The sequence below is a fragment of the Lithobates pipiens genome, unplaced genomic scaffold (assembly GCF_037356315.1).
Source record: "Lithobates pipiens isolate NorthernLeopardFrog02 unplaced genomic scaffold, aLitPip1_a1.2 Scaffold_25, whole genome shotgun sequence".
Taxonomy (NCBI): domain Eukaryota; kingdom Metazoa; phylum Chordata; class Amphibia; order Anura; family Ranidae; genus Lithobates; species Lithobates pipiens.
Genome location: NW_027507787.1, coordinates 184391905 through 184417718, shown reverse-complemented (window position 1 = coordinate 184417718; position 25814 = coordinate 184391905). Strand labels below are relative to the sequence as shown.

The 25814-nt window shown below is 43.1% G+C and overlaps 1 protein-coding gene across 3 annotated transcripts in view; it reads left to right on the top strand.

Moving 5' to 3' along the window:
- The window catches only part of NEURL1 (neuralized E3 ubiquitin protein ligase 1), a 414759-nt gene that overhangs the window by 230211 nt on the left and 158734 nt on the right, over nt 1–25814 (top strand). The window contains exon 1 of one of the 3 annotated variants that reach the window (XM_077455269.1): nt 24900–25030. The exons of 1 other annotated variant lie outside the window; for it this stretch is intronic. Coding sequence is in view for 1 of the 2 variants with exons in the window: in XM_077455268.1 (XP_077311394.1) it covers nt 24997–25030 (34 nt within the window). In the remaining variant the exon portion in view is untranslated. Of the gene's footprint in view, nt 1–24899; nt 25031–25814 lie in introns of those variants that run through there. One more of the 3 variants, XM_077455268.1, reaches the window with a different exon arrangement.

Genomic DNA, 25814 nt, shown 5'->3' with positions numbered 1-25814 from the left:
CATCATTGAAATATTTATACCACACATCTAGGTCTAATTTACCCTGTTGGGGATGTACTTCCCAAAGTAGGCCTTACGGTACCATCTTTTCTTTGATGTACTGTTCTAGGAACGCTATGTCCCATTGTATATGTAGATGTAGGCATATTTTACTCCAGTGCTGATAAAATGATGCTTTGAAGTAAGACTTTGGATTGATATTACATGCAAAACAATGAGGCTATGGATTAAATACCTAGAAATAGCTTTACTGATAGTAATTCTACATAAGCACACATAGGGGGTTATTTATGAAAGGCAAATCCACTTTGCACTGTAAGTGCACTTGGAAGTGCAGTCGCTCTAAGTCTGAAATGAGTGGAAGCTGATTTTATCATCCAATCATGTGAAAGCTAAAATGCTGTTTTTTTTTTCTTGCATGTCCCCCTCGGATCTACAGCGACTTTACTTCCAAGTGCACTTGCAGTGCAAAGTGGATTTGCCTTAATTAAATAACCCCCATAATGCAGTGGTTGTCATTGTTTACATGTAATTCAAATTAGATATTGTTCACCAAAACTACAAATTGTTAATTTATTAAACAATTCACAAATTTTGATCTGTTAATAAAAGTGTACCATTTAAGTATACACTATACTGTTTAGTTCTGGACTGAAATGAATTCATGAAATATGAGTTTTAGTTTTACTTTATCTGCACACTGCGTTTTAACCCATAAAGCATGTTGTGATAACAGACCATGTCACCATGTTCTACACTAAGTCAACCAGCAATGACTCAGGCACTGCCAGGCAGGCTTTAAACAAGCGCTGCATCCCATGATGGGTTTCAGGTCACATTGCATCAAATCAGCACTGCTGAATTTCCCATTCATCTAGACATTTGTTGAGTTTGTTTTTCCTGTGATGAGTACCACATTTTGTATCAATGTAAACAATTAGAAAAAAAGTCTGTACTGCAGGGCATCTATGGTATTCAAAATTTCAAAGCATGTGCATGTGAGCCCTTAATGTCTTTTCAGATAAGCAATTAAAAAAAACAGTATACATAACACTGCAAGGAGTGAGCAGTGTGAACTGACAAGAGATGCATGTGAAAATTCCACTGCATGATAAATGGGTGGAGCTTCTGTGTGTGACGTCATTGCGCACTAGTTCAGACCACGGCCATCTTGTTGGTTTGAAACATTGCTGTCCATATGTTATGTTGGTTTTATGTTGCTAAATGTGAGTGCATTACTTTGGAATAAATGGTTGTTTTTTATTTTACTACACTATGAGATGGCTCTGTTCTCTGGTGGTAGAAGACCATGACTGTACTCCCACCTATTTCTGTTCCATTCTGAATATGTATCTATCATGAAGTACCAATGTAAACAATAGGGTGAGTAAGGCTATGTCTATGGCTATGTTTTAATAAGTGAGGTCATTTTCACACTTGTGGTGGGGTGCAATACCCTCTGAAGTGTGATCTACGTTTGGATCACTATTCAGAGGGCATTTGATAGGCAGTAAGGTGGCACTATATCACTACCTCCCCACCTAATTTAACCCTATAATGTTGTACTACAGAGCTGCAGCCCCACTAATGGACGAGTTTTACAAGTGGTGGCACTTATGAAACTCTGCACCCTAAGCATGCGAACCGTCCCTTCTGACTGTTATTTTACAGTTCAGGTGGGTGGCCAGGAGCTGCCTATTTTTCCTGTCTCCCCATGGGAAAGAGACCTTAATGGCTTATGGCTAGTTAAAAACGTTGCAAACGGAACTATTTATTCTAGATCTTTATAAATTAACACTTCATTAAAATCATGAGTATCACTTGCTATTGCTGGGTTGTTGATGGCTAACCTAAGGTATGTATTTGTTTTGTTTTTAAGCAGAGTTCCACCCTTTTTTCGTTTATTAAAAGTAGCTGCTGACCTTTTAATAAACAGACACTCGGCAGCCGTGGATTGACCACTTCTTACGACAAGATTTCGACAAACACTTAATGGAACCAAAGACCCCCCTGCCCAGCTAAAGATATCGCTCAGAAACTATTGAGTGCTCTGACCACCCCCCTCCTCGTTCTCTCTTCTCCTCCCTCTCTCTCCCCGCTCCTCTTTTTCCTTTTCTACTATCTCCTCATACACTCACATCTTTCCCCCGTTCCTGATAGTCTCTGTGGTAACACAAATAAATGCTTGGAACTGTTTGGAACTGTTTGACTAACTATCTCCTACATCATGGAGTACCGCCCACCTTTGATCTTATCTGTGTTAAGGGCCCTCACCCGTATCATATCAATAGGCCATGAAGCAACCATTACACTATGAGAGCCTTGTGTTAGTCAATTATATGTAACACTTTTCTACCATGTTAACGTGATGTTACTATACCAAATACCACTATACCAAATCGTACTCTGTTCACAGTTATCTTTCTATGCTAAACTGTTGATGTCTATGTATACAACTTACTTGTTGCCAATAAAAATCTTTGAAAAGGATAAACAGACACTCATCTGTCCCACAGTCCAGGGATGCAGCTGCCTGGAGCCTCACTCCTATCCCCCTCCTCTCCACGGCCCCATCATAGCAACTGGTCATGACTGCTTGCGGCTTGATGGCCTGGCATGTACTGCGCATGTGTGAGTGGCGCTGCACTCTGCTTTTGGCCAGGCAATATTCTGGAACCTGTGACGTGTCCCAGAAGATTGCAGGGAGGGAGATGCCGCCTAGGGGGAGAGGAGGAGTCGCCTGGGTGGTCAAGAGATGGAAGGAGAATGTGGGACAGGAAGCCCTTCTCAAAAGAAGGTACCCAATCCCCTCACCCAAAAAAGTTACATGCCAAATGTAGCATGTAAGGGGCAGAGGACTGCTTAAAGTGGAAGTTCCACTTTTGGGTGGAATTCCGTTTAAGTAGTATTTATAGCCATGAGATGACATCATGCAGGCATCATCTGGGGAACACTCAGATTCTTATTGCCCCCCTCCCTGTCCATAGATAAGCAGGGTCCCTAGCATCTACCAATAGTGCTCATCTCCCTTGCCTTTACCGTTTCATTGACATGAATAAGATCAGTGAGCTGAGCAAAAACTTTCCATGTACCTGTCATGTAGGCTGGCCATACATGAGTATTTTTTATTTTTGTTCAACTAGCGGATGTGGAGTCGATAATCCCTCCCGCTGAGTTATTGCACAACCCCGCCTGCCCATACATGGACTCAAAATCGGCCAGTCTCTGCTGAACGGATCAAATTAAATTTCAATCCATGTATGACCAGCTTTAGGTTTGTTTTTTGTTTTTTTATGTATAATTTTTATTTAAGATTTTCGATAAAGTACAGAGTGCACATGATTCACAAAGTTGAGGTTACATATAACAACTATTTCTGTGGACATACATTCTCCAGAAAGAGGCAGGTAAAAGCTTAGTGCGAAGCAGGGGTTCGTAGTGCTTAGCATATAAGTGACCTAAACTATCAGCTTTAGGTTTGTTTTAACATAACTAAAGCTGAAAACCAGGAGTACTCTGAAATGTTTACTTGTCTAATCAGCAACTGAATAACTTCTGTAACTTGTCTGACACTGATATTCCCTAATAGGAATTTCCCTTTATCAGTAGTAGAATGGTGGAGCCTTTTTAGAAGTTATTCACATTTCTCATTCTATCCCATATTCTAAAAATAAGAGGATTATATCTCATTCTAGGACAAGGGGTGAGCCATGCAATGGCTATTATGCTCTATCAGCCAGATGCACATCCAGAACTCCTGGTGTATAATGCAAATATAGCCTGATATTATAGAGTCGTTTATCCTAAACTGCATACAGTGGTTTCAGTTTTTTTGTGCTCCAGGCTAATGGGGCAAAAATAAATGATTTGTGAGGTTTGTCCACCATCCTTAAATGAAGGATAATCCTCTTATTTTTGGGTTTTGTGATTTGAATGAGACGTGTACATTATTATTATACAGGATTTATATAGCGCCAACAGTTTATGCAGCGCTTTACAATAAAAAAGGGGACAATACGATTACAATACACTTCAATATAGAAGGAATAGGGGGGCCCATACCTTCTGTTCTAAAAAATAATTACTGTGCTACTCACTGATTTGGTTGGAGGGCTTTTTGATTCCTTTAGTCCCTTCTCACAATAACCCGTATGCAGGATCGTTTTTAAGGCAGGGGAAAAGGGGCCGCTGCCCTGGGCCCCATCATTGTTGTGGGGACCAAAGCAGCTGCCTCATTCTTGCCAACTATCCCAGTTTAATAGTGCACCTCACCTCTCCAGTCCATGATGTGCAGGCAGTGAGGAGATGATGTGCTGTAACCTTTAGCAACCAATCAGTGAGCAGTAAGGATAAGCTCCAGAGTGTTCGCATACTCCATGTGCAGAGCCCACCAGGAAGTCGGCGCAATGCTGCGCTAATCACAGGCAGTGAGACATTGCCCAGATGTGTGGCTGCAGAGATCGGCAATATCTCACTGCCTGTGATTAGCGCAGCCCTGCGCTGACTTCCTGGCGGGCTCTGCACGTGGAGTATGCGAACATACCGGAGCTCATCCCTAGTGAGCAGTAATGCTGTGCATTAACATCTTGCAACCAATCAATGAGTGGTAAGAATATGCAGTAACCTCTAGGAACCAATCAGTGAGCAGTAATAATGTGCAGTAACCTCTAACAACCAATTAGTGAGTGGTATTGATGTACAGTAATCTCTAGCAACCAATCAACAAGCAGAAGTCATGTGATGTAACCTCTAGAAAAGAAAAAGTGAACCATAATGTGTGCTGTAACCTCTAGCAGTCAGTCAGTGAGCGGTAATGATACACTGTAACCTCTGGCAACCAATTACAATCACTGCCTGATCTGATTCAGTAAGCAGATTTTGAGTCTAGCTGCTATTTATTGTATGTCTCAAAAATGTAGAGAGCGAAATTGCATGGAAGGGGGCCCAAGAAAATGTTTGCCCAGGGCCCAGTCAATATTAAAGACAGCCCTGCCTGTATGGTTTTACTGTCTTAGAATTTCCCTTTATTGAGAACAAAGTAACAATAAAAGTGAGCTGTGTTTGCACTAAACCTCTCCTGAGATTGTAGTAAAGATAAAGCCCACCCAATGTATGAGAAGAGCACAACTCAGATCACCAGCCATGTGACACAGCCTTGGAAATTGGATCATTTAAAAAAAAAAATAATCTTGTATTATTTTCAGATGTGCTGGGAAAATGATCATAAATACCATAACTAGATTTACCTTCGAATGTTGGAACTACTGTTCTCTTGGAGTGTGTTTACTGAATGTTACTATAGCCACATTAAGGTGCAAGGTCTAAAATTAAATGTTTATTGTCTAACCAAGCTCAGCCCAGACCACACCTAGTTAACCCCTACCTCACTATAGAAAATACAAAATGAGGAATAAAGTGATAGATGCTCAAACAAAGCGTCTTAGAGCCAGGTTTTAAAATAATCCTTAAAGCCTCTCTAAACCCAAGAACATGCTGCACTCCTTAGATGTGGTTGACAAATTCATTTTAAACACTTTTTCTTCTTTATTTTTACCCAGTGATTTTGCCAGGTAAACACACCTGTCCTAAGGTAACAACTGGACTGTATAGAGGAAGAAAAGTGTTGTCACCATAGGAAAAGGGCATGTTAGGACTATATGACACTTCTCAAGGAGCTTACAATCCCTTCCTCACATGCATACATATAAATATTAATTCCGACATACACATAAACCAGTTAAAATTTGGCCCCCTCAAGATTCATACCAAACACAGTGCCTGGTATTGATTGGCGGGGATCCAAGTCGGATCCCCATTCATTGAAGTTGGAATGCATCTCTGACTTCAAGTCGCAGGGCAAAGTCATATCCAAAGAAGGACGTGTTGCGTCGCACCAGTGTAAACCCGGCCTCAATGGTAAATTTACCAGACCACAAGAGATCAAAAAAGATCATTTTATTAGAGTTTATATACACTGTAATAAGATACAATGATGGAGGCATATCTAAATAAAATAACTTTCTTCTCATTAAAGTGATACTAAAGTCTGTTTTTTTCATTTAAAATTAACAAACATATTATACTTACCTTCTTTGTGCAGTGGTTTTGCACAGAGCAGTCAAGATCCTCCTCTTCTTGGGTCCTCCGCCAGTGCTTCTGAACCCTCCCTCCCACCGAGTGTTCCCACCACAGCAAGCAGCTTTGAGCCGAGCCGAGCCGAGTCCATTCAGACACAGAGTCGTGGTTTGGCTCCATTCCCTATCTCTCCTCATTGGCTCACTGACTTGATTGACAGTAGCGGGCGCCAATGGCACCTGCTGCTGTCTCAACCAATGAGGAGGGAGAGTCCCGGACAGCCGAGGCACTCATGCAATATCTCTGGATCGAGATGGGACTCAGGTAAGTATTAGGGATCTGAGGGGGGCTGCTGCACACAGAAGGTTTTTTATCTTAATGCATAGATTGCATAAGGATTAAAAAACCTTCTGACTTTATAACCACTTTAAGTTCGGTGCACAAATATTGGGCTAAGAGGGGTAAAGGAAAAACTGTTCCTGGGTTGGTGGTGTCACTGAAAGGAAAATAATGTATGCATTAAGATAAAGAAAACAACTTCTTACTTTACAACAACTTTAACATACATTGAAGGAGGCTAGCCTTTAAATCATTAACCCTTTGTTGGCCGAAACAATATTCAAATCTAGTTTACAGCTGATAATATCTGCTAATACAGAAGACACAGGGTTAAATATGGCAAACACAGCCCCCCAGCTACAAAGTGAACCGAGTATGATTTTTCAGCAGTGGAGTTATGAAAAAAAGTATCTAAAATAGTAAGTAGCAATTGTTAAAGGCTAACTCCACCTTTAGCAACATGTTTCATGTTATTTAGGGTGTAACATGTTGCCAAGCACTGCTCCCTCACCCCCTGAGCCACCCCCAACCCCATCCCATGACAGCATGCAGGAGGTCTTCTTCCCCACAGCTGCTGTCACTTTTAAATTCTGTGCGACTGTGAATTTATCGTGAATTTATTGTGAAGTTATGCTATGTGAAGGGGAACAAGTAGAAATAAGCTTGAGGCCGAATAGAGGAACTTTGAATATGTAGTCAGTAAGTTAAAGGAAAAAGGGAAGTATAATTTTATTAGTTTGCTAAACTCCTACGTTTACTTAGATAATGACTGCTTTTTTTTTATTACTGTGACAGATGGCATATGAACAGTGTTCATACGATCCTAATATGTTTAAAAAGGAAGTGAACGTGGACTTTGTTCAGTATGATGGGTAATGGTAATATGATAGTTATAAAACCAACAGAATGAATTCAAAGAAGTTGGTTTGGAGGGAAATACAAGGGTGCCATTCCTAGGTGCTTCTTCTGAATATAAAAGCTTATTAGCTGTCATGATGATACTTTAAAACATGTTTATACAGTAGATCAGGAATTTTGTCTTTTTCATCAGCTGCGTGCTTTTTTGGGTCCTTTACTCAGCAACATTGATGCTAGATACACTCGGGCAATTAGCATGTTTAGAAAGAAGCTTTCAGTTTTATTCCACATTTTTTTTTTCATGACCAGTGTACTTTATTTTATAAAATGTCACATATGCACGTCAGCATAACAACTCACTCTGTAACCACTTTCAGACCGGACCATTTTGCTGGTAAATGACCAGAGGTCTTTTTACACTTTGGCACTGCGCTGCTTTAACTGGTAATTGCGCGGTCATGCAATGTTGTACCCAAACAAAATTTGCGTCCTTTTCTTCCCACAAATAGAGCTTTCTTTTGATGGTATTTGATTGCCTCTGCGATTTTTATTTTTTGCGATATAAACGTAAAAAGACCGCAAATTTTGAAAAAAAATGATATTTTCTACTTTTTGTTATTAGAAAAATCCAATAAACTCAATTTTAGTCATACATTTAGGCCAAAATGTATTCAGCCACATGTCTTTGGTAAAAAAAAAGTCAATAATTGTATATTTATTGGTTTGCGCAAAAGTTGTCACATCTACAAACTAAGGTACGTTTTCTGGAATTTACGCAGCTTTTAGTTTACGACTGCCTATCTCATTTCTTGAGGTGCTAAAATGGCAGGGCAGTACAAAACCCCCCCAAATGACCCCATTTTGGAAAGTAGACCCCCTAAGGAAATTGATAAGAGGCATGTTGAGCCCATTGAATATTTTATTTTTTTGCCTCAAGCGATTGAATAATGACAAAAAAAAAAAATTTTTTTTTTTTTACACAAAGTTGTCACTAAATGATATATTGCTCACACATGCCATGGGCATATGTGAAATGACACCCCAAAATAAATTCTGCTGCTTCTCCTGAGTACGGGGATACCACATATGTGGGACTTTTTGGGAGCCTAGCCGCGTACGGGGCCCCGAAAACCAAGCACCGCCTTCAGGCTTTCTAAGGGCGTAAATTTTTGAGTTCACTTCTCACTACCTATTACAGTTTTGAAGGCCATAAAATGCCAAGATGGCACAAAACCCCCACAAATGACCCTATTTTAGAAAGTAGACACCCCAAGCTATTTGCTGAGAGGCATGTTGAGTCCATGGAATATTTTATATTTTGCCACAAGTTGCGGGAAAATTACAAACTTTTTTTTTTTTTTTTTTTTTTTTTTTTCACAAAGTTGTCACTAAATGATATATTGCTCACGCATGCCATGGGCATATGTGAAATAACACCCCAAAATAAATTCTGCTGCTTCTCCTGAGTACGGGGATACCACATATGTGGGACTTTTTGGGAGCCTAGCCGCGTACGGGGCCCCGAAAACCAAGCACCGCCTTCAGGCTTTCTAAGGGCGTTACAGTTTTGAAGGCCATAAAATGCCAAGATGGCACAAACCCCCCCAAATGACCCCATTTTGGAAAGTAGACACCCCTAAATTTAGGGGTACACTAGTGAGACTAGGTAATAAATGGCGGGTGCCCTGAAACTATAAAAAAATAACTAACCAACCAGCGTCACCTGTAACAGTTATATGGTGATCACTGGTGAAAGGGTTAACTAGGGGGCAATCAGGGGGCTTTATGCGGTAGTATATGGGGGTCCCTGGCGCTATAAAAAGCTGCAGCGAACCTAAATACCTACCTGCCTAACTAGCGTCACCTGTGACACTAATACAGCGATCAGAAAAACAATCGCTTATTAGGCTGGGTTCACACTGGAGCGATGCGGGAACGCCACGAATGCGCGGCGGGTTCCCGCATCGCATGCCTCCCGGCGGCAGTTCACACTGCCCTATGCGAACTGCTGGGAGTGTCAGTGAAATGTTACTGACACCCCCAGATCAGTTCGCATATCGCAGTGCGATCTGCAAACTCGGATCGCATGGTGTGAACACCCATGCGATCCGATTCTGCTGCGGGCCAAAAAAAGGGTCCCGTGCGAATTTGCGGCGGGTGTGGCGGGTGCGGCGGGTGCGGCGAATGGCTGAACTCGAATCACACAGAGATCGGATGTGATTTGCACTGCAGTGCGGTGCGAATCACATCCGTTCTCATAAACCGCTGCAATGTGAACCCAGCCTTAGTGACACTGGCGACGGGGGTGATCACGGGGTTAAACCTTTATTGGGGGGGTTAGGGGGGTACCTTAGAACTAAAGGGGGCTAACCCTAACTGCCCTAACAGTTATTAGTCACAAATGACACCCGCCGGGTGATCAGGGGGTTAAACCTTTATTAGGTAATAAATGGCGGGTGCCCTGAAACTATAAAAAAATAACTAACCAACCAGCGTCACCTGTAACAGTTATATGGTGATCACTGGTGAAAGGGTTAACTAGGGGGCAATCAGGGGGCTTTATGCGGTAGTATATGGGGGTCCCTGGCGCTATAAAAAGCTGCGGCGAACCTAAATACCTACCTGCCTAACTAGCGTCACCTGTGACACTAATACGGCGATCAGAAAAATGATCGCTTATTAGGCTGGGTTCACACTGGAGCGATGCGGAAACGCCACGAATCCGCGGCGGGTTCCCGCATTGCATGCCTCCCGGCGGCAGTTCACACTGCCCTATGCGAACTGCTGGGAGTGTCAGTGAAATGTTACTGACACCCCCAGATCAGTTCGCATATCGCAGTGCGATCTGCAAACTCGGATCGCATGGTGTGAACACCCATGCGATCCGATTCTGCTGCGGGCCAAAAAAAGGGTCCCGTGCGAATTTGCGGCGGGTGCGGCGGGTGTGGCGGGTGCGGCGGGTGCGGCGAATGGCTGAACTCGAATCGCACAGAGATCGGATGTGATTTGCACTGCAGTGAGGTGCGAATCACATTCGTTCTCATAAACCGCTGCAATGTGAACCCAGCCTTAGTAACACTGGCGACGGGGGGTGATCACGGGGTTAAACCTTTATTGGGGGGGTTAGGGGGGTACATTAGAACTAAAGGGGGCTAACTCTAACTGCCCTAACAGTTATTACAGTCACAAATGACACCAATGCAAAAAAAAAATAAAAAATTACATTGGTGTCACTGTGACTGGGGGGCAGGGGTAATTGGGGGGGTGATCGGGGGGTAAAGGGGGGGTGTGAGTGTGCCTGGCATGTTCTACTGTGTGTGTAGAGTGTTGGTGCAACTCACCGATCCGCTCTCCTCCGTGTCGGAACGGAAAATACCGACACGGAGGAGAGAATACATCACTTCCTCTCCTGTGTTTACATTACAGGAGAGGAAGTGATGTCACGGGGATTTCTATTCGTCGGGAGCGATCGCGAGGGGGTGGCCATGAATGAATGGCCGCCCCCTCGTCCCGGATCGCTCCCGGACGAAAACCGACCGCCGCAGGCACCGGGCGGGGGCCCGATCGGGCCCCCGACCCGCGGGAGGCAAGGGACGTACATGTAAGCCCTTTTGCCTGCCCGTGCCATTCTGCCGACGTACATCGGCGTGCGGCGGTCGGCAACTGGTTAATCTAACTATACATTAGGGTTGACTATGGCCAATCTTGCTCAATAAACTTCCTAATATTGTTATTGGCTATAGTTCTAGCTAAGGCTATATTCACACCTGAGCAGAAAGACTTTCAGACGTTTTTATCTGAGAATTTTTGAGCAGTTTTAGAAGTGTATTACAAGCATTTTAGAAGCATATTATAAGCATTTTACAGAAAGCACTAGGGGGAGGAGAGGTGGAGGAGATTAGGGGTGGAGAGCTGTAGTTTGAGAAAATGTGCATCAGAACACCTTTAAAATGCTCATGTTGCACATTTTCAGGCATTCCCATTGATGTCTATGGGGCCCAGTCTGCCTCCAATCAGCCCAAAAAAGGTTCATGTACTTTTTTTGAGCGAAAGGCATTTTTCTTCAGGCGACAGAGTGCTCAGATGTGAATGGGGCCATTGAAATGAATAGGATTTGGCTTGTTGCGTATTTTAGAGCAGAAAATCGCTCAGTTATGATCAGGGCCTAATGTTTGCAGCCCATGAAACATTGTTATAAATTTTGTAGCTCAGTTAAATTTTATATATTCTAATATGCTGTCTCTGCCTATACATTCTAATACAAATATTGTATTTTATATTTATAGTTACATCTGTAGTAAATTGGTATAATATTTATATATCTTCAGAACTTATTACACGTTGCTTGTAGCCTTGCCACACCTGGCTATTGTGATATAATCTGCACATACTTTATGGCTGTACAGTGTGGTGTGTGTGTGTGTATATCTATATATATAGATTTTTGCTTATTTTTAAAAATAATACTCACTATCAGAGTAGCTAAGATAACAACAGGCCAGTTCGCCAGTTCAGAGAAGATTTGATGGACATAAATAACGTTGTTGTTTTCTAGCTAAAAAGAAATTGCGATTAATAGCGGCCCAAACATTTTTCCAACTTGTAAGAAAATAAATGTTTTGAGGCAATCATTTTTCAACACAGATAACTGCAGATTTTAAGCTGCCCAGCCATATTACTTTCTGATTGCACAATTTCCTTCATATTTACTGTCTATAGAGTACCAAGGTCTGCCCGACTCAAAATAGCCCTTGTACACACGGTCGGAGATTCAGACGGAATGCTTCCTATCGGACCGTTTTGTCGGATATTCCGACTGTGTGTGGTCTGCATCGGACTGTTTCCGTCGGAATATTCGATGGACCAAGTTTTCCAACTTGCCGGTAAAATTTTCTGACAAAATGCTCCTATCGGACATACTCCGATCATGTGTAGCCTACTCCCATGGACAAAGTGCCACGCATGCTCAGATCAAATTCCTAGACCAAAGCTATTGGCTACTAGCCTGAACGTAGTCCCGTCGTAACGAAATAACGTCATCACGTTATGTACAATCGGATTTTCCGACAACTTAGGCCGCGTACACACGGGCGGATTGTCTGCCCAACTAAGTTCGTCAGACAATCCGACAGACAGTCCGTTCAACTTTTGAATGAACGGACTTGACCACACACGATGAACAGACAGTACGCTGAAAACTTGTGCGATGACGTGTACAGCACGTACAACGGGACTAGAAAAACGATGTCCAATACACTGCAATGCAACCTTCGGCCGTGTAAATCCTTTCTGAGCATGCGCCATACTTAGTCCGTCCAACTTGCCTACACACGAGCGGACTGTCCGCTGAAACCAAGTTTGGACGGACAAAACCAAGTTTGGACGGACAAAATTACGGAAATTCCGAAAGACTAAGTCCGTCAGATTGTCCGCTGAAAAAGTCAGCTGAAGCCCACACACGAGCGGATTGTCCGCTAAAACACGGTTCAGCGGACTAAGTTGGGCAGACAATCCGCCCGTGTGTACGCGGCCTTAGTCCGACCGTGTGTATGCAACATCACTTCCGGACCTCTTCCGGAATTAATCCATTGGAATTACTCCGACAGATTTGGTTTTCGGAATCTCCGACCGTGTGTACAAGGGCTTAGTTGTTGGTATCTCTGGTAGATTATACGATCAGTAGCATCAGTAAACATCTTTAATGGGTTCTTCATTTATCATTTTCCTTCCACTTCACAATTATGTGCCACTTTGTGTTGGTCTATCATTTAAAATCCAAATAAAATACATTCATGTTTTTGGTTGTAACATGACAAAATGTGGAAAATTCAAGGGGTATGAATACTTTCTTTAACACACTGTAATATAACATTTATTGATAGTTTTTTTATGATGAGGGTTTAGTGACACTTTAAACCCTTAATAGTCACGAAAAAGTATGTACAATATGTATCAATGCACGTTAAAGCACTGAATTCATACAAACACATGCTGCAATGTTCCTAAGAAAGTGAAAGTGTCAGTGGAACCTTGAGATGTTTGAAAAAAAAAAAACACTGGATAATGGAACCAATTGGTTTCTTCCGGTTACTTGATATTAGCATGAAACAAACAGTGTGTCGCAACCACAGCCACCAGATTTTGCATAGTGAGACTAATGAAAATAGATTTTTTATTTATTTATTACAAGAGATGCTGCGCTATGCACATTTTAATCTGTAAATGCAATAATTTCATATCTGTTATTTTGGTAATATTAAAGTGTATGTACAGTGCCTTTTTAAAGTATTCACACCCCTTGGCATTTTTTGTGTTTTGTTGCTTCACAACCTGGAATTAACATGGATCGTTTGAGGATTTACATCATTTAATTTACAGAACATGCCCACAACTTTGAAGAAGTTTTTTTTGTTTTTTTGTGAAGCAAACAACAAATAGGACAAAATAACAGAAAAAGTCAATGTGCATAACTATTCACCCCCCCTAAAGTCAATACTTTGTAGAGCCACCTATTGCGGTTATCACAACTCTAAGTCACTTTGGATAAGTCTCTATGAGATTGCCACATCTTACCACTGGGATTTTTGGCCATTCCTCCCTGCAAAAACTGTTCCAGCTCCTTCAAGTTGGATGGTTTGCGCTTGTGAACAGCAAACTTTAAGTCTGACCACAGATTTTCTATTGGATTGAGGTCTGGGCTTTGACTAGGCCATTCCAACACATTTACATGTTTCCCCTTAAACCACTCAAGTGTTGCTTTAGCTGACCAGTTTCCCAGTCCCGACTGCTGAAAAACATCCCTACAGTATGATGCTGCCACCACCATGTTTCACTGTGGGATGTGGATGGTGTTTATAACCTAACCCTGACTTGTACTTCTCAACAATATTGTCCCTTACTTGTTTGGAGAGTTCCGTGGTCTTCATGGCAGTGTTTGGTTAGTGGTGCCTCTTACTTAGGTGTTGCAGCCTCTGGGTCCTTTCAAAAAGGTGTGTATATGTAATGACAGATCTTGTGACACTTAGATTGCACACAGGTGAACATCATTTCACCAATTATGTGACTTCTGAAAGTAATTGGTTGCACCGGAGCTTTTTATGGGCTTCATAACAAAGGGGGTGAATACATACGCACATGCCAATTATCAGTTTTTTATTTCTGAAAAATAGTTTTATGTATATATTTTTCTAATTTTACTTCACCAACTTAGACTATTGTGTTTTTGATCCATCACATATAATTCAGATTAAAAAAAACATTGAACTAAAGGCTGTAATGTAACAAAATAGGTAAAAAGCCAAGGGGGGTGAATATTTTGCAAGGCACTGTAAATTCAAACTTTGTTTATATATAGAAGGGTAACCCCTGTTAGATTTGTATGGTTGCCTATGTCCACACTTCAGAGAGATTTACCTTCTCTTTTTCTCCTGGTGATCATCGTCTCTGGTGCTGAAAGCGATGTAGAATTGAAATATGTGAGTTGTCATAGAAACAGGAGGCAAGGGGAAATCTTGGCCAATTAGACGCCAATAGATCCATCCAAAGTGAAGTTTAGACAGTTCTATCAGAACCGATTTTCCCATTAATTTGGGGGACGTTTCTGGGGGCCTTGAGAGATTGAGCAGTTTGCCCCCCCCCCCCCCCCCCCCAAAAAAAACTCTGACCTAAATGTATCCTTTTAAAATAACTTACCTACTTAGTAATACATATCCTGAGGTTTACAATTCACAGGAGAAAGTTTGCATAGGTGTAGGTTGCTGTCTAGTATTCAGTGAAGGATCAGCTAACACAAAGAGGTGATGTGTACTGTTTGTACTGGAGAAAGGGCTGCTCTTACCTGTGATAAACGCTGTGAGATGGATTAAACAGGATGTCAGGTCAATAAGTAGCTAAATGAGAATCCTGTTATGTTCCAGCAATGCAGGCTATTCATTCTCTGCTTGTTATGCAAGTTTGGGAAGAACCAACATAGGTTAAAAAAAAGAGTAGCTAACAATGTACAATGGTTCTCTGTAGGGTTGAAGCACACGGCAAGGTTACCAGAAGGTGATTTTTCTGAGGTAAAAAGGTAAACCTCAACTCTAAATTACAATGATATAACAAAGAGGGGTTGGTGTATTAAAGCTAAAATAAAAGTCAAAAAACAAAAAGCCAATAAGGCCTGAATTTATATAAATGTATATCAATTTTAATTGAAATATAAAAATTTGAGAGGTTGTTATGGTCACCAGCTCCACAGTAACTTCTGCTGTTCATAAATACATTCCTTTTTTTTTTCATGGTTAAACTATATACCATGATACCATGTAACAACCGGCCTTATTCCTGACTCTTGAGGATTTGGTAGTGTGACTGCCTTAGGGCCCTTACTGGATATCTTGATAACCTGGAAACACCTGCTATTGTTTATGCTTTTCCTCTTTGCTCATACAGATAAATGTCCATGATAGTGGATCTCCTTGTCCCTCCAGATGTTTAAAAACAAAGAAGAGGCGGTGTACCCTCCCGTGAGCATCCAGCTCCCCATCTGATTCTACTTATGCGTATGTTTTTGGCACATTGGTGCTCATTGTGGTGCACTGCCCATTCATTTTCAGTGGGCCCTCAATGTGCATCCACAGACCAATATACCTTCCTGCTTCATCTTTTATTTTCAGTGCACCACAAGGCAACACAATTAGATGTATTTCAGTGCACTGAGAGGCAAGTACCTGTGCTCTATGTGTATGAATGGCACCACACTATGCATACACTGTGCTTTAATGTGAAGCCACCCTGTGATAAGCAACCCCCCTTATTTGTCAAAATTCCAATACTAAAACTATACTGTACAATAGGGTGACCAGACATCCCCATTTTCCGGGGGCAGTCCCCGAATTGAGGACGCTGTCCACAGAGTCCATCTGTCCCCCGATCTGCCATTTCAGCAGGGGGTCCTGGAGGTAGAGCGGACAGGGACTCCCAAATCCTGTCCACCAATAAGCTAATCCCCCGCAATGCAGCTGTTTAGAAAACAAATGTCTCCGGGCCCCCTTTGCTCAGTGGGGGCTGGGAGACCGAAAGCAGACTATTTCTTCATTTTCGGGGTTAGGGGATTAATCTGCCACAATGCTCAACACAGTTGAAGCCTGGTCTCTTCAATATGAATACACCATGGCCGGCCAGAAGCTCTGCAGCGGATGAATCCACTTAAACTCAATAATGAAGAAATATTCTGCTCTCTGTCCCCCAGCCCCCACTGAATACAGGGGGCCAGGGGACGTTTGTTTTCTAAACAGCTGCACGCAGGGGGATTCGCTTATTGGTAGACAAGATTTGTTAGTCCCCGCCAACTCTACCTCGCCCTCACCCAGTTTCCTCTAGTCCTAGTTGCCCAGCTCGTGGTGCCCAGGAGGAAGAGAGAGGACCAGATGTACCAGTGGTGCTCAGCTGGTCCCAGGCTCAAAGCTCCAGGAGGAACCACTTCAGGAGAAGAGCTGCACCCAGGCCCCAGGTAGAAGAAGCTGCCCAGAGCATGTACTGAGGGAGGGGGGACTAACAATGCTGAATTTAAACAGGTGAGGCTGCATTGCTGGGCACAGTTGAGGCTGCATTGCTGGGCACAGTTGAGGCTGCATTGCTGGGCACAGGTGAGGCTGCATTGCTGGGCACAGGTGAGGCTGCATTCCTGGGCACAGGTGAAGCTGCATTCCTGGGCACAGGTGGGGATGCATTCCTGGGCACAGGTGAGGTTGCATTCCTGGGCACAGGTGAGGCTATATTCCTGGGCACAGGTGAGGCTTCATTGCTGGGTACTGGTGAGGCTGCATTCATGGGCACTGGTGAGGCTGCATTGCAGGGCACGGATAAGGCTGCCTTGATTGGCACTGGTGAGGCTGAATTCCTGGTCACAGGTGAGGCTGTATTGCTGGGCACAGGTGAGGCTGCAATGCTGGGCACAAGTGACGCTGCATTGCTGAGCACAGGTGAGGCTGCATTGCTGGGCACTGATGACGCTGCATTGCTGAGCACTGGTGTGGCTGTATTCCTGGGAACTGGTGAGGCTGCATTGCTGGGTACTGGTGAGACTGCATAGATGGGCACTGGTCAGCCTGCATAGATGGGCATGGCTGAGAACTGCATTCTATGTAACGCACTCCTGAGGTAGTCGTATCTCAAAAAATTCTAAGAAGTATCTTTTTTTTCTCTCTTTATGAAGGAAATGTGAGAAATAATGTATATAGCAAACAATCATTCCATAAACACATGCATATATAAATTGAGGAAAATATGCTTATAAAATAGTTTACCATTTGCCAATAATAATAAAAAAAAATATGTCCTCGGATTTCATTTTAAAAATACGGTCACCTTACTGTACAAAGCTCATCTTTAAGTCAGGGAACCACCATAATGTTTGATGTTCACATGAACGATGTCCCTGCCTTGTCCCCAGCATTCATGAGTGTGCTCTGCACGAAAGATACCCCCACGTGCAATGTGGGGGGCCCTGAATTGCAATCTGTACACGGATCTGTACCTTTTTTTTAGCTCTGATCAATGCACTGCATTTACTATGTTGTACAGTACATTATACTCCTGACCCCAGCACTTCCCAAACTACCCCCCATGAAAAAGGGGACGAAGCGAATATACATATACATTGTACATTTACATTGCTCCCTACCCTCATGGAGCTTACAATCTAAGGTCTCTTACTCACATTCATATACTAGTGCCACTTTAGACAGAAGCCAATTAACCTGCTGATACAGGGGATATCCACGGTAGCTAAAGGTAAGCCTTATTATAGGCTTACCTGTAGTGAAAAGTGGTTGTACATGGTTTACAACCACTTTAAGATAAATATCCTTCTGCCTTTACAACCACTTTAAGTTCAGTGCACAAATATTGGGCTAACAGTGGTAAAGGAAAAACTGTCCCTGGGTTGGTGGTGTCACAGAAAGGGAAAAAAAATGCCCTTCAGTCAGGAGTGTGACTGGAATGAAAAAATGTCGATGTATCAGGGTGTCACTTAAAGGAAAAAATGTCCTTGCACTGGATGTGTCACTAAAAGCAGAAAATGCACTGCATCAGTCTAGCACCAGGGGACGAAACGCATCTGAGGGACCTCTCCTGCGGGTGGAGAGTACGGCTGAAGCCATCTTACACTACCTGGTTTAGCTTTGATCAGAGTGAGTTGGCTTCCTGAGTGTGATCGATTGCCATTTCTCTATACCTGTGTCGGTGATGTCACAGGAAGAAACTCACCTACAAAGCACCTCCCCAGTACAGAGGTCTTCCTATAACCCCTCAACACACACACACACTACAAAGCTCATCACTGATGCCCCATACACACGATCAGAATTCTCGTCGGAAAAAGCTCTGATGGTTTTCCCGACAGAATTCTGATGGAAATTCGGACAGCTAAATTCCGATGGAGCATACACACGGTCGCATTTTCCGATGAAAAGCTCTCATCAGTCTTTTTCTGGCCGGAATTCCGATCGTGTGTACGCGGCATAAGGATGAGTTCAAGCATGTCCAGACAGATATGTAAACACGTCTGAGCTATCCCGCAGGGACGCTGTCAAAGCTGACAGGTGGCATTTCCTGCACCGAAGCCGCATGTATTCAAGCCCCTTGCATTTGTCCGGCTTGGGGGGGGGGGGTGTCTTCATCACTTACGATTGGTGGTCAAGCATGGACCATTGGTGGCAGAGCCTATGGGGAGCTGTTACACAATTGCATCACTGCTAACCCAGTCAGAACTGATAGGGCATTCACTGCCCTGCAGCTGCACATACACAAAGGGGCAGGGATGCTCATGACGTCATTTACCTAGTAAGGCCACATAGCTATATTTGATTAATAAATAACTGATATACAGCATACATACAGACATACAGCCATGTGGCCATTTTAAGTCAATGAGGTCACAAGTCTCCCTGCCTCTTTGTGTGCATCAGCTGCAGGGCATAACTTAATTGTTCAATGGAGATGCAATCATGTGACAACTTCCCATGTCTGCTACCAAGCTCTGCCCATCTCTAAATACCAGGTGAAAATAAATGGAAAAGAATATCCAGAAAAAAAGAAAACAAATGCAGCCATCACATCAAATGACTAGAAAAGGGTAATATATTACACTTCTGTTCTTGGGTTGAGATGCTTTAAAGGGAAGGGTATAATTCAATAGCTGTAGGTACCAAACGACCTGCTAAGGGAAGGATAGGCGAACATCAAATGTGACACATGAGTTTTTAAAGTGTATTAAATCCAAAACCAAAAGAGTAATATATTGAAGCTTGCCAATCATTAGATGTGGTGGCTGCATTCCTTTTCTTTTTTTTTAGGGTTTTCCTCTCTGTTTTCACCTGGTGATCTGACCAGTGACACACCCCCTGTATTAGGGTGTCCCCACTCTGGATGAATGAGAACAGGGGGCACCTTTGGACAGCGGCATTGTTAATCTGGGGGGTTGTGTTAGATGTTCTAGCAGATTTAAAAACACTAACTGAAGCTGAACTCCAGCTAATACTTTATAAGCAGTTACAGCAGGTGAAGGTTTTATATAAATAAATAAAAGCTGACCACTGTAAGCACCCCTGTCGGTGGTAAATAGTTTGCCTCTAACTGCTACATCTGGCTAGATCAATAGGTGAAAATAATAGAAAAAGCCTAAAAAAATAAAACGAATGCAGCCCTCACATCTAATGCCGCATACACTGGACTGGACTTTTCGGCGGATTAGGTCCGACGGTCTTCCCAACGGACTTTCGGCGGAGGTTCAACGGACTTTCTGAACTAACGACTAAGTCTGTTCAAAAGTCCGTTAGTTTTGAACGTGATGACGTAAATGGGACTGAACAAGGAAGTTCAATAGCCAGCAGCCAATAGCTGTCCTTGCGTCGTATTTGGTCCGTCGGACTAGCACACAGACAAACGGTTTTCCCAATTTTTAGTCTGTCGGATAGATTTAAAACATTTTCTATTTCTAGGTCCTTCTGATTTTTTTCGATCGGACGATCGGACTAGCCCAGACATGATCGGATTGTCCAATGGATTGATCCTGTCTGACCTAGTCTGGTGAAAAGTCTGGTCGTGTGTATACACGGCATAAGATTTGATAAGCTGCAATATAATAAATGCTTGCTTTTAGGCCTAAGCCCTAGTACACACGGTTGGACATTCCGACGGAAAATGTCCGATCGGACCGTTTTGTCGGATAATCCGACTGTGTGTGGGCTCCGTTGGACTGTTTCGGTCGGAATATCCAACAGACAAAGTTTTAGAGCTGGGCTGTAAAACTTTCCGACAACATGATCCGATCAGACTTAGTCAGATTGTGTGTAGAGAATTCCGATCGGACAAAGTGCCACGCATGCTCAGATCAAGTTCCTAGACCAAAGCTATTGGCTACTAGCCTGAACGTAGTTCCGTCGTAATGAAATAACGTCATCACGTTACGTACGATCGGATTTTCTGACAACTTTGTCCGACCGTGTGTATGCAACACAAGTTTCGGACAAAATCCAACGGATTTTGTTGTCAGAATGTCCGACCGTGTACAAGGACTAATACCACTATAGAACATTCGATAAGGAGCACAGTGACAAGAATATGCTCATGTTACAAATTCTGTTTTTGGTGTTCAGTTGTATTGCACTTTTTATTATGAACTTTCCTTTATCTGGATTATGCAGGATTTACAAATTTGTTTAGACTGAGTATATTAGCTATAATTTAACATACATTTATTTTTAATATATATATATATATATATATGTGTGTGTGTGTGTTTGTTTATATTTTATATATTGAGTTTATTAAACTGTTTTTTGTTTGGATTATATAAAGTGGCACAATATTTTTATTTTCTATGGAGCACATATAACACATTTTTCTAATATATATATTGATAATACTAGCAAGCACTGCCTAATATTTACATTGTTATGCATTTTACCTAGTGGGCAGTGGCGGCTGGTCCATAAGGGGCGCCCCCCCCCCCCCAAGGTTCCCAAAGTTAATTTGCCAAAGAAGAAAGCTACTTTAACCACTGAGAGACCGGACCATTTTGCTGGTCAAAGACCAGACCACTTTTTGCAATTCGGCACTGCGTCACTTTAACTGACAATTGCGTGCGACGTCACTCCCAAACAAAATTGATGTCCTTTTTTTCCCACAAATAGAGCTTTTTTTCTTTTGGTGGTATTTGATCACCCCTGCGGTTTTTATTTTTTGCGCTATAAACAAAAATAGAGCGACAATTTTGAAAAAAACGCATTATTTTTTACTTTTTTGTTATAATAAATATCCCCCAAAAATATATAAAAAAAACATTTTTTCCCTCAGTTTAGGCCGATACGTATTCTTTTACATATTTTTGGTAAAAAAAAATCATTGATTGGTTTGCGCAAAAGTTATAGCGTTTACAAAATAGGGATAGTTTTATGGCATTTTTATTAATAATTTTTTATAATTTTTTTTACTAGTAATGGCGGCGATCAACGTTTTTTATTGTGACTGCGACATTGTGGCGGACACATCGGACATTTTTGACACATTTTTGGCACATTTTTGGGACCATTGTCATTTATACAGTAATCACTGCTATATAAATGCAGTGATTCCTGTGTAAATGACACTGGCAGTGAAAGGGTTAACCAGTGGGTGGCAGTGTAGGGGTTAAGTGTTCCTAAGGGTGTGTTACTAACTGTGGGGGGGTTGGGCTTTCATTTAGTGAACACTGATCTCTGCTCCAATCACATGGAGCAGAGATCAACGTCACTAGTTGCTAGGCAGAATGGAGAAATGCTGTTTACACGGCATTTCCTCCATTCAGCTGTCCCGTGAGACGATCGCGGGTATGCCCGCGACGATCAAGTCCACGGGACCCGCGACCGGACTCACGATGGCAGGGCGGCATTGAAGATTGGACATACCTGTACGCCAATATGCCTGCCCGTGCCATTCTGCCGATGTACATCGGCGTGCACAGGTCAGGAACCGGTTAACATGTTCAAAACTGTTAAGCCCCATACACACGATCAGAAATTCTGCCAGCAAAAGTCAGATGAGAGCTTTTGGTCAGAAATTCCGACTGTGTGTATGCTTCATCAGACTTTTTCTGGCAGAATTCCAGCTAGCAAAAGATTGAGAGCATGTTCTCTATTTTTTGGTCGGAAAAAGTTCAGATAGGAAATTCCGATCGTCTGTACAAATTCCGACGTGCAAAATTCCTACACATGCTCGGAAACAATTTGATGCATTCTCTGAAGCATTGAACTTCATTTTCTCGGCTTGTCGTAGTGTTGTACGTTAAATGCTTTTTTGCACCAGCCATCGCTGCTCGTGGGTTAGGTGCAGGTGTTTATATGTTTATACATATATAAATTCTGTTTTGTGCTCATATAATTTGGGTACATGTGTTGCCATTTCAGTATATCTGCAGCTGTATGGAGGTGCAGGATGATGAGTGTGTGATTGGTGTATGGAGGTGCAGGATGATGAATGTGTGATTGTTGTATGGAGGTGCAGGATGATGAGTGTGTGATTGGTGTATGGAGGTGCAGGATGATGAATGTGTGATTGTTGTATGGAGGTGCAGGATGATGAGTGTGTGATTGGTGTATGGAGGTGCAGGATGAATGTGTGATTGGTGTATGGAGGTGCAGGATGATGAATGAGTGATTGGTGTATGGAGGTGCAGGATGATGAGTGTGTGATTGGTGTATGGAGGTGCAGGATGAATGTGTGATTGGTGTATGGAGGTGCAGGATGATGAGTGTGTAATTGGTGTATGGAGGTGCAGGATGATGAGTGTGTGATTGGTGTATGGAGGTGCAGGATGATGAGTGTGTGATTGGTGTATGGAGGTGCAGGATGATGAATGTGTGATTGGTGTATGGAGGTGCAGGATGATGAGTGTGTGATTGCTGTATGGAGGTGCAGGATGATGAGTGTGTGATTGCTGTATTGAGGTGCAGGGTGATGAGCGTGTGATTGGTGTATGGAGGTGCAGGATGACGAATGTGTGATTGGTGTATGGAGGTGCAGGATGATGAATGTGTGATTGGTGTATGGAGGTGCAGGATGATGAGTGTGTGTGATTGGTGTATGGAGGTGCAGGATGATGAGTGTGTGATTGGTGTATGGAGGTGCAGGATGATGAGTGTGTGTGATTGGTGTATGGAGGTGCAGGATGATGAGTGTGTGATTGGTGTATGGAGGTGCAGAGTGAAGTGTGATTGCTGTATGGAGGTGCAGGATGAAGTGTGATTGCTGTATTGAGGTGCAGGATGATGAGTGTGTGATTGGTGTGTGGAGATGCAGGATGATGAGTGTGTGATTGGTGTATGGAGGTGCAGGATGATGAGTGTGTGATTGGTGTATGGAGGTGCAGGATGATGAATGTGTGATTGGTGTATGGAGGTGCAGGATGATGAGTGTGTGATTGGTGTATGGAGGTGCAGGATGATGAGTGTGTGATTGGTGTATGGAGGTGCAGGATGATGAATGTGTGATTGGTGTATGGAGGTGCAGGATGATGAGTGTGTGATTGGTGTATGGAGGTGCAGGATGATGAGTGTGTGATTGGTGTATGGAGGTGCAGAGTGAAGTGTGATTGCTGTATGGAGGTGCAGGATGAAGTGTGATTGCTGTATTGAGGTGCAGGATGATGAGTGTGTGATTGGTGTGTGGAGATGCAGGATGATGAGTGTGTGATTGGTGTATGGAGGTGCAGGATGATGAGTGTGTGATTGGTGTATGGAGGTGCAGGATGATGAATGTGTGATTGGTGTATGGAGGTGCAGGATGATGAGTGTGTGATTGGTGTATGGAGGTGCAGGATGATGAGTGTGTGATTGGTGTATGGAGGTGCAGGATGATGAATGTGTGATTGGTGTATGGAGGTGCAGGATGATGAGTGTGTGATTGGTGTGTGGAAGTGCAGGATGATGAATGTGTGATTGATGAATGAGCTATTGGTGTATGGAGGTGCAGGGTGAAGTGTGATTGCTGTATGGAGGTGCAGGATGAAGTGTGATTGCTGTATAGAGGTGCAGGATGAGTGTGTGATTGGTGTATGGAGGTGCAGGATGATGAGTGTGTGATTGGTGTATGGAGGTGCAGGATGATGAGTGTGTGATTGGTGTATGGAGGTGCAGGATGATGAGTGTGTGATTGGTGTATTGAGGTGCAGGATGATGAGTGTGTGATTGGTGTGTGGAGGTGCAGGATGTTGAATGTGTGATTGATGAATGTGTGATTGCTGTATGGAGGTGCAGGATGAAGTGTGATTGGTGTGTGGAGGTGCAGGATGATGAGTGTGTGACTGATGAGTGTGTGGAGGTGCAGGATGATGAGTGTGTGACTGATGAGTGTGTGGAGGTGCAGGATGATGAGTGTGTGACTGATGAGTGTGTGGAGGTGCAGGATGCTGAGTGTGTGATGATTGCTGTGTGTGGAGGAAGCAGTACTACTACTGGCTCGGGTTGCTCCTTGAAGGGAGATCCCCTGCTCTCTGCTATTTCAGGAAAGCAGATGCTCCGCCCTTTTATGTAAATAAACATGACATTGGTGGTTGGAGGGGGCGGCTCTGTGGGTTGGTGGGTGGGAGGTGTGTGTGGGGCTCCCATCGTGTTATTATTAGTAGTATCTCTCAGATGGAGGGTGCCAGGAGAGGAGCACGATGATCCTGGCTGCCGGCTGTGAGCGGCACCTCTGACCACTGCCATGGGAGGACAGGTCACCAGAGGCACCCTGTATGGTAAGCTGAATTCTACAGCCTATGGATCCTGGGTGGCAAGCTGTGCAGTCTGCATCCTCCTGCCAGTGTGTGCCCATTCACTGTACACTGCTGGGTCCTGTCATTTATTCTCCTATACAGACACACATTGACTGGCATTGTATCGATCAGCTGCATTGTTGCCCCCTGATTGTTGTGTATCAGTGATCAGGGGGGTGATAGGAAATGTCTTCTGTGCTTCTGAATAATTGATTGTTCCCAGGAGTCATTAGAGCGAATGGTGTGTCAGGGTACAGATGCATTTCCAGATCACCCCCCTCCTTGTCTGCTGCTGGGTGATGACAGCTCCTGTGCTGGGCGATCGCAGCCTCTCCTGGTGATGATGACCTGCCAAGGACCAGAGATGGTGATTGGGGGCCATCCTGTACAGGGCATGGCAGGTGCTGGATGCTGAGCAATACTGGATGGCATGGAACCCCTCCAGACATCTATACAATGCATGTGCATGGAGGTAATAATCCTGTGATGAAAGAGTATTCATTATTGAAATTTTTTTGGGGGAAAAAAGCATGTCTTAGGCTGGTTTCCCATATATGTGAGTATTTAGTGCGTTTTCAGTAGCGCAGGAATGTTCGGCAATCGTTTTAACATGTGTCCTGGTCATACGTATGCAGTTTCTAGCAATGTCTTTTTGGTAGAGATACAGAGACTTTTTTTTTTTTTTCAGAAAGGTGTGTTTTTGGGTCCATAGAGTTCAATAGAAGTGCATCAAAAACACATGAAAAATGCATGTTCATGTGTTCTT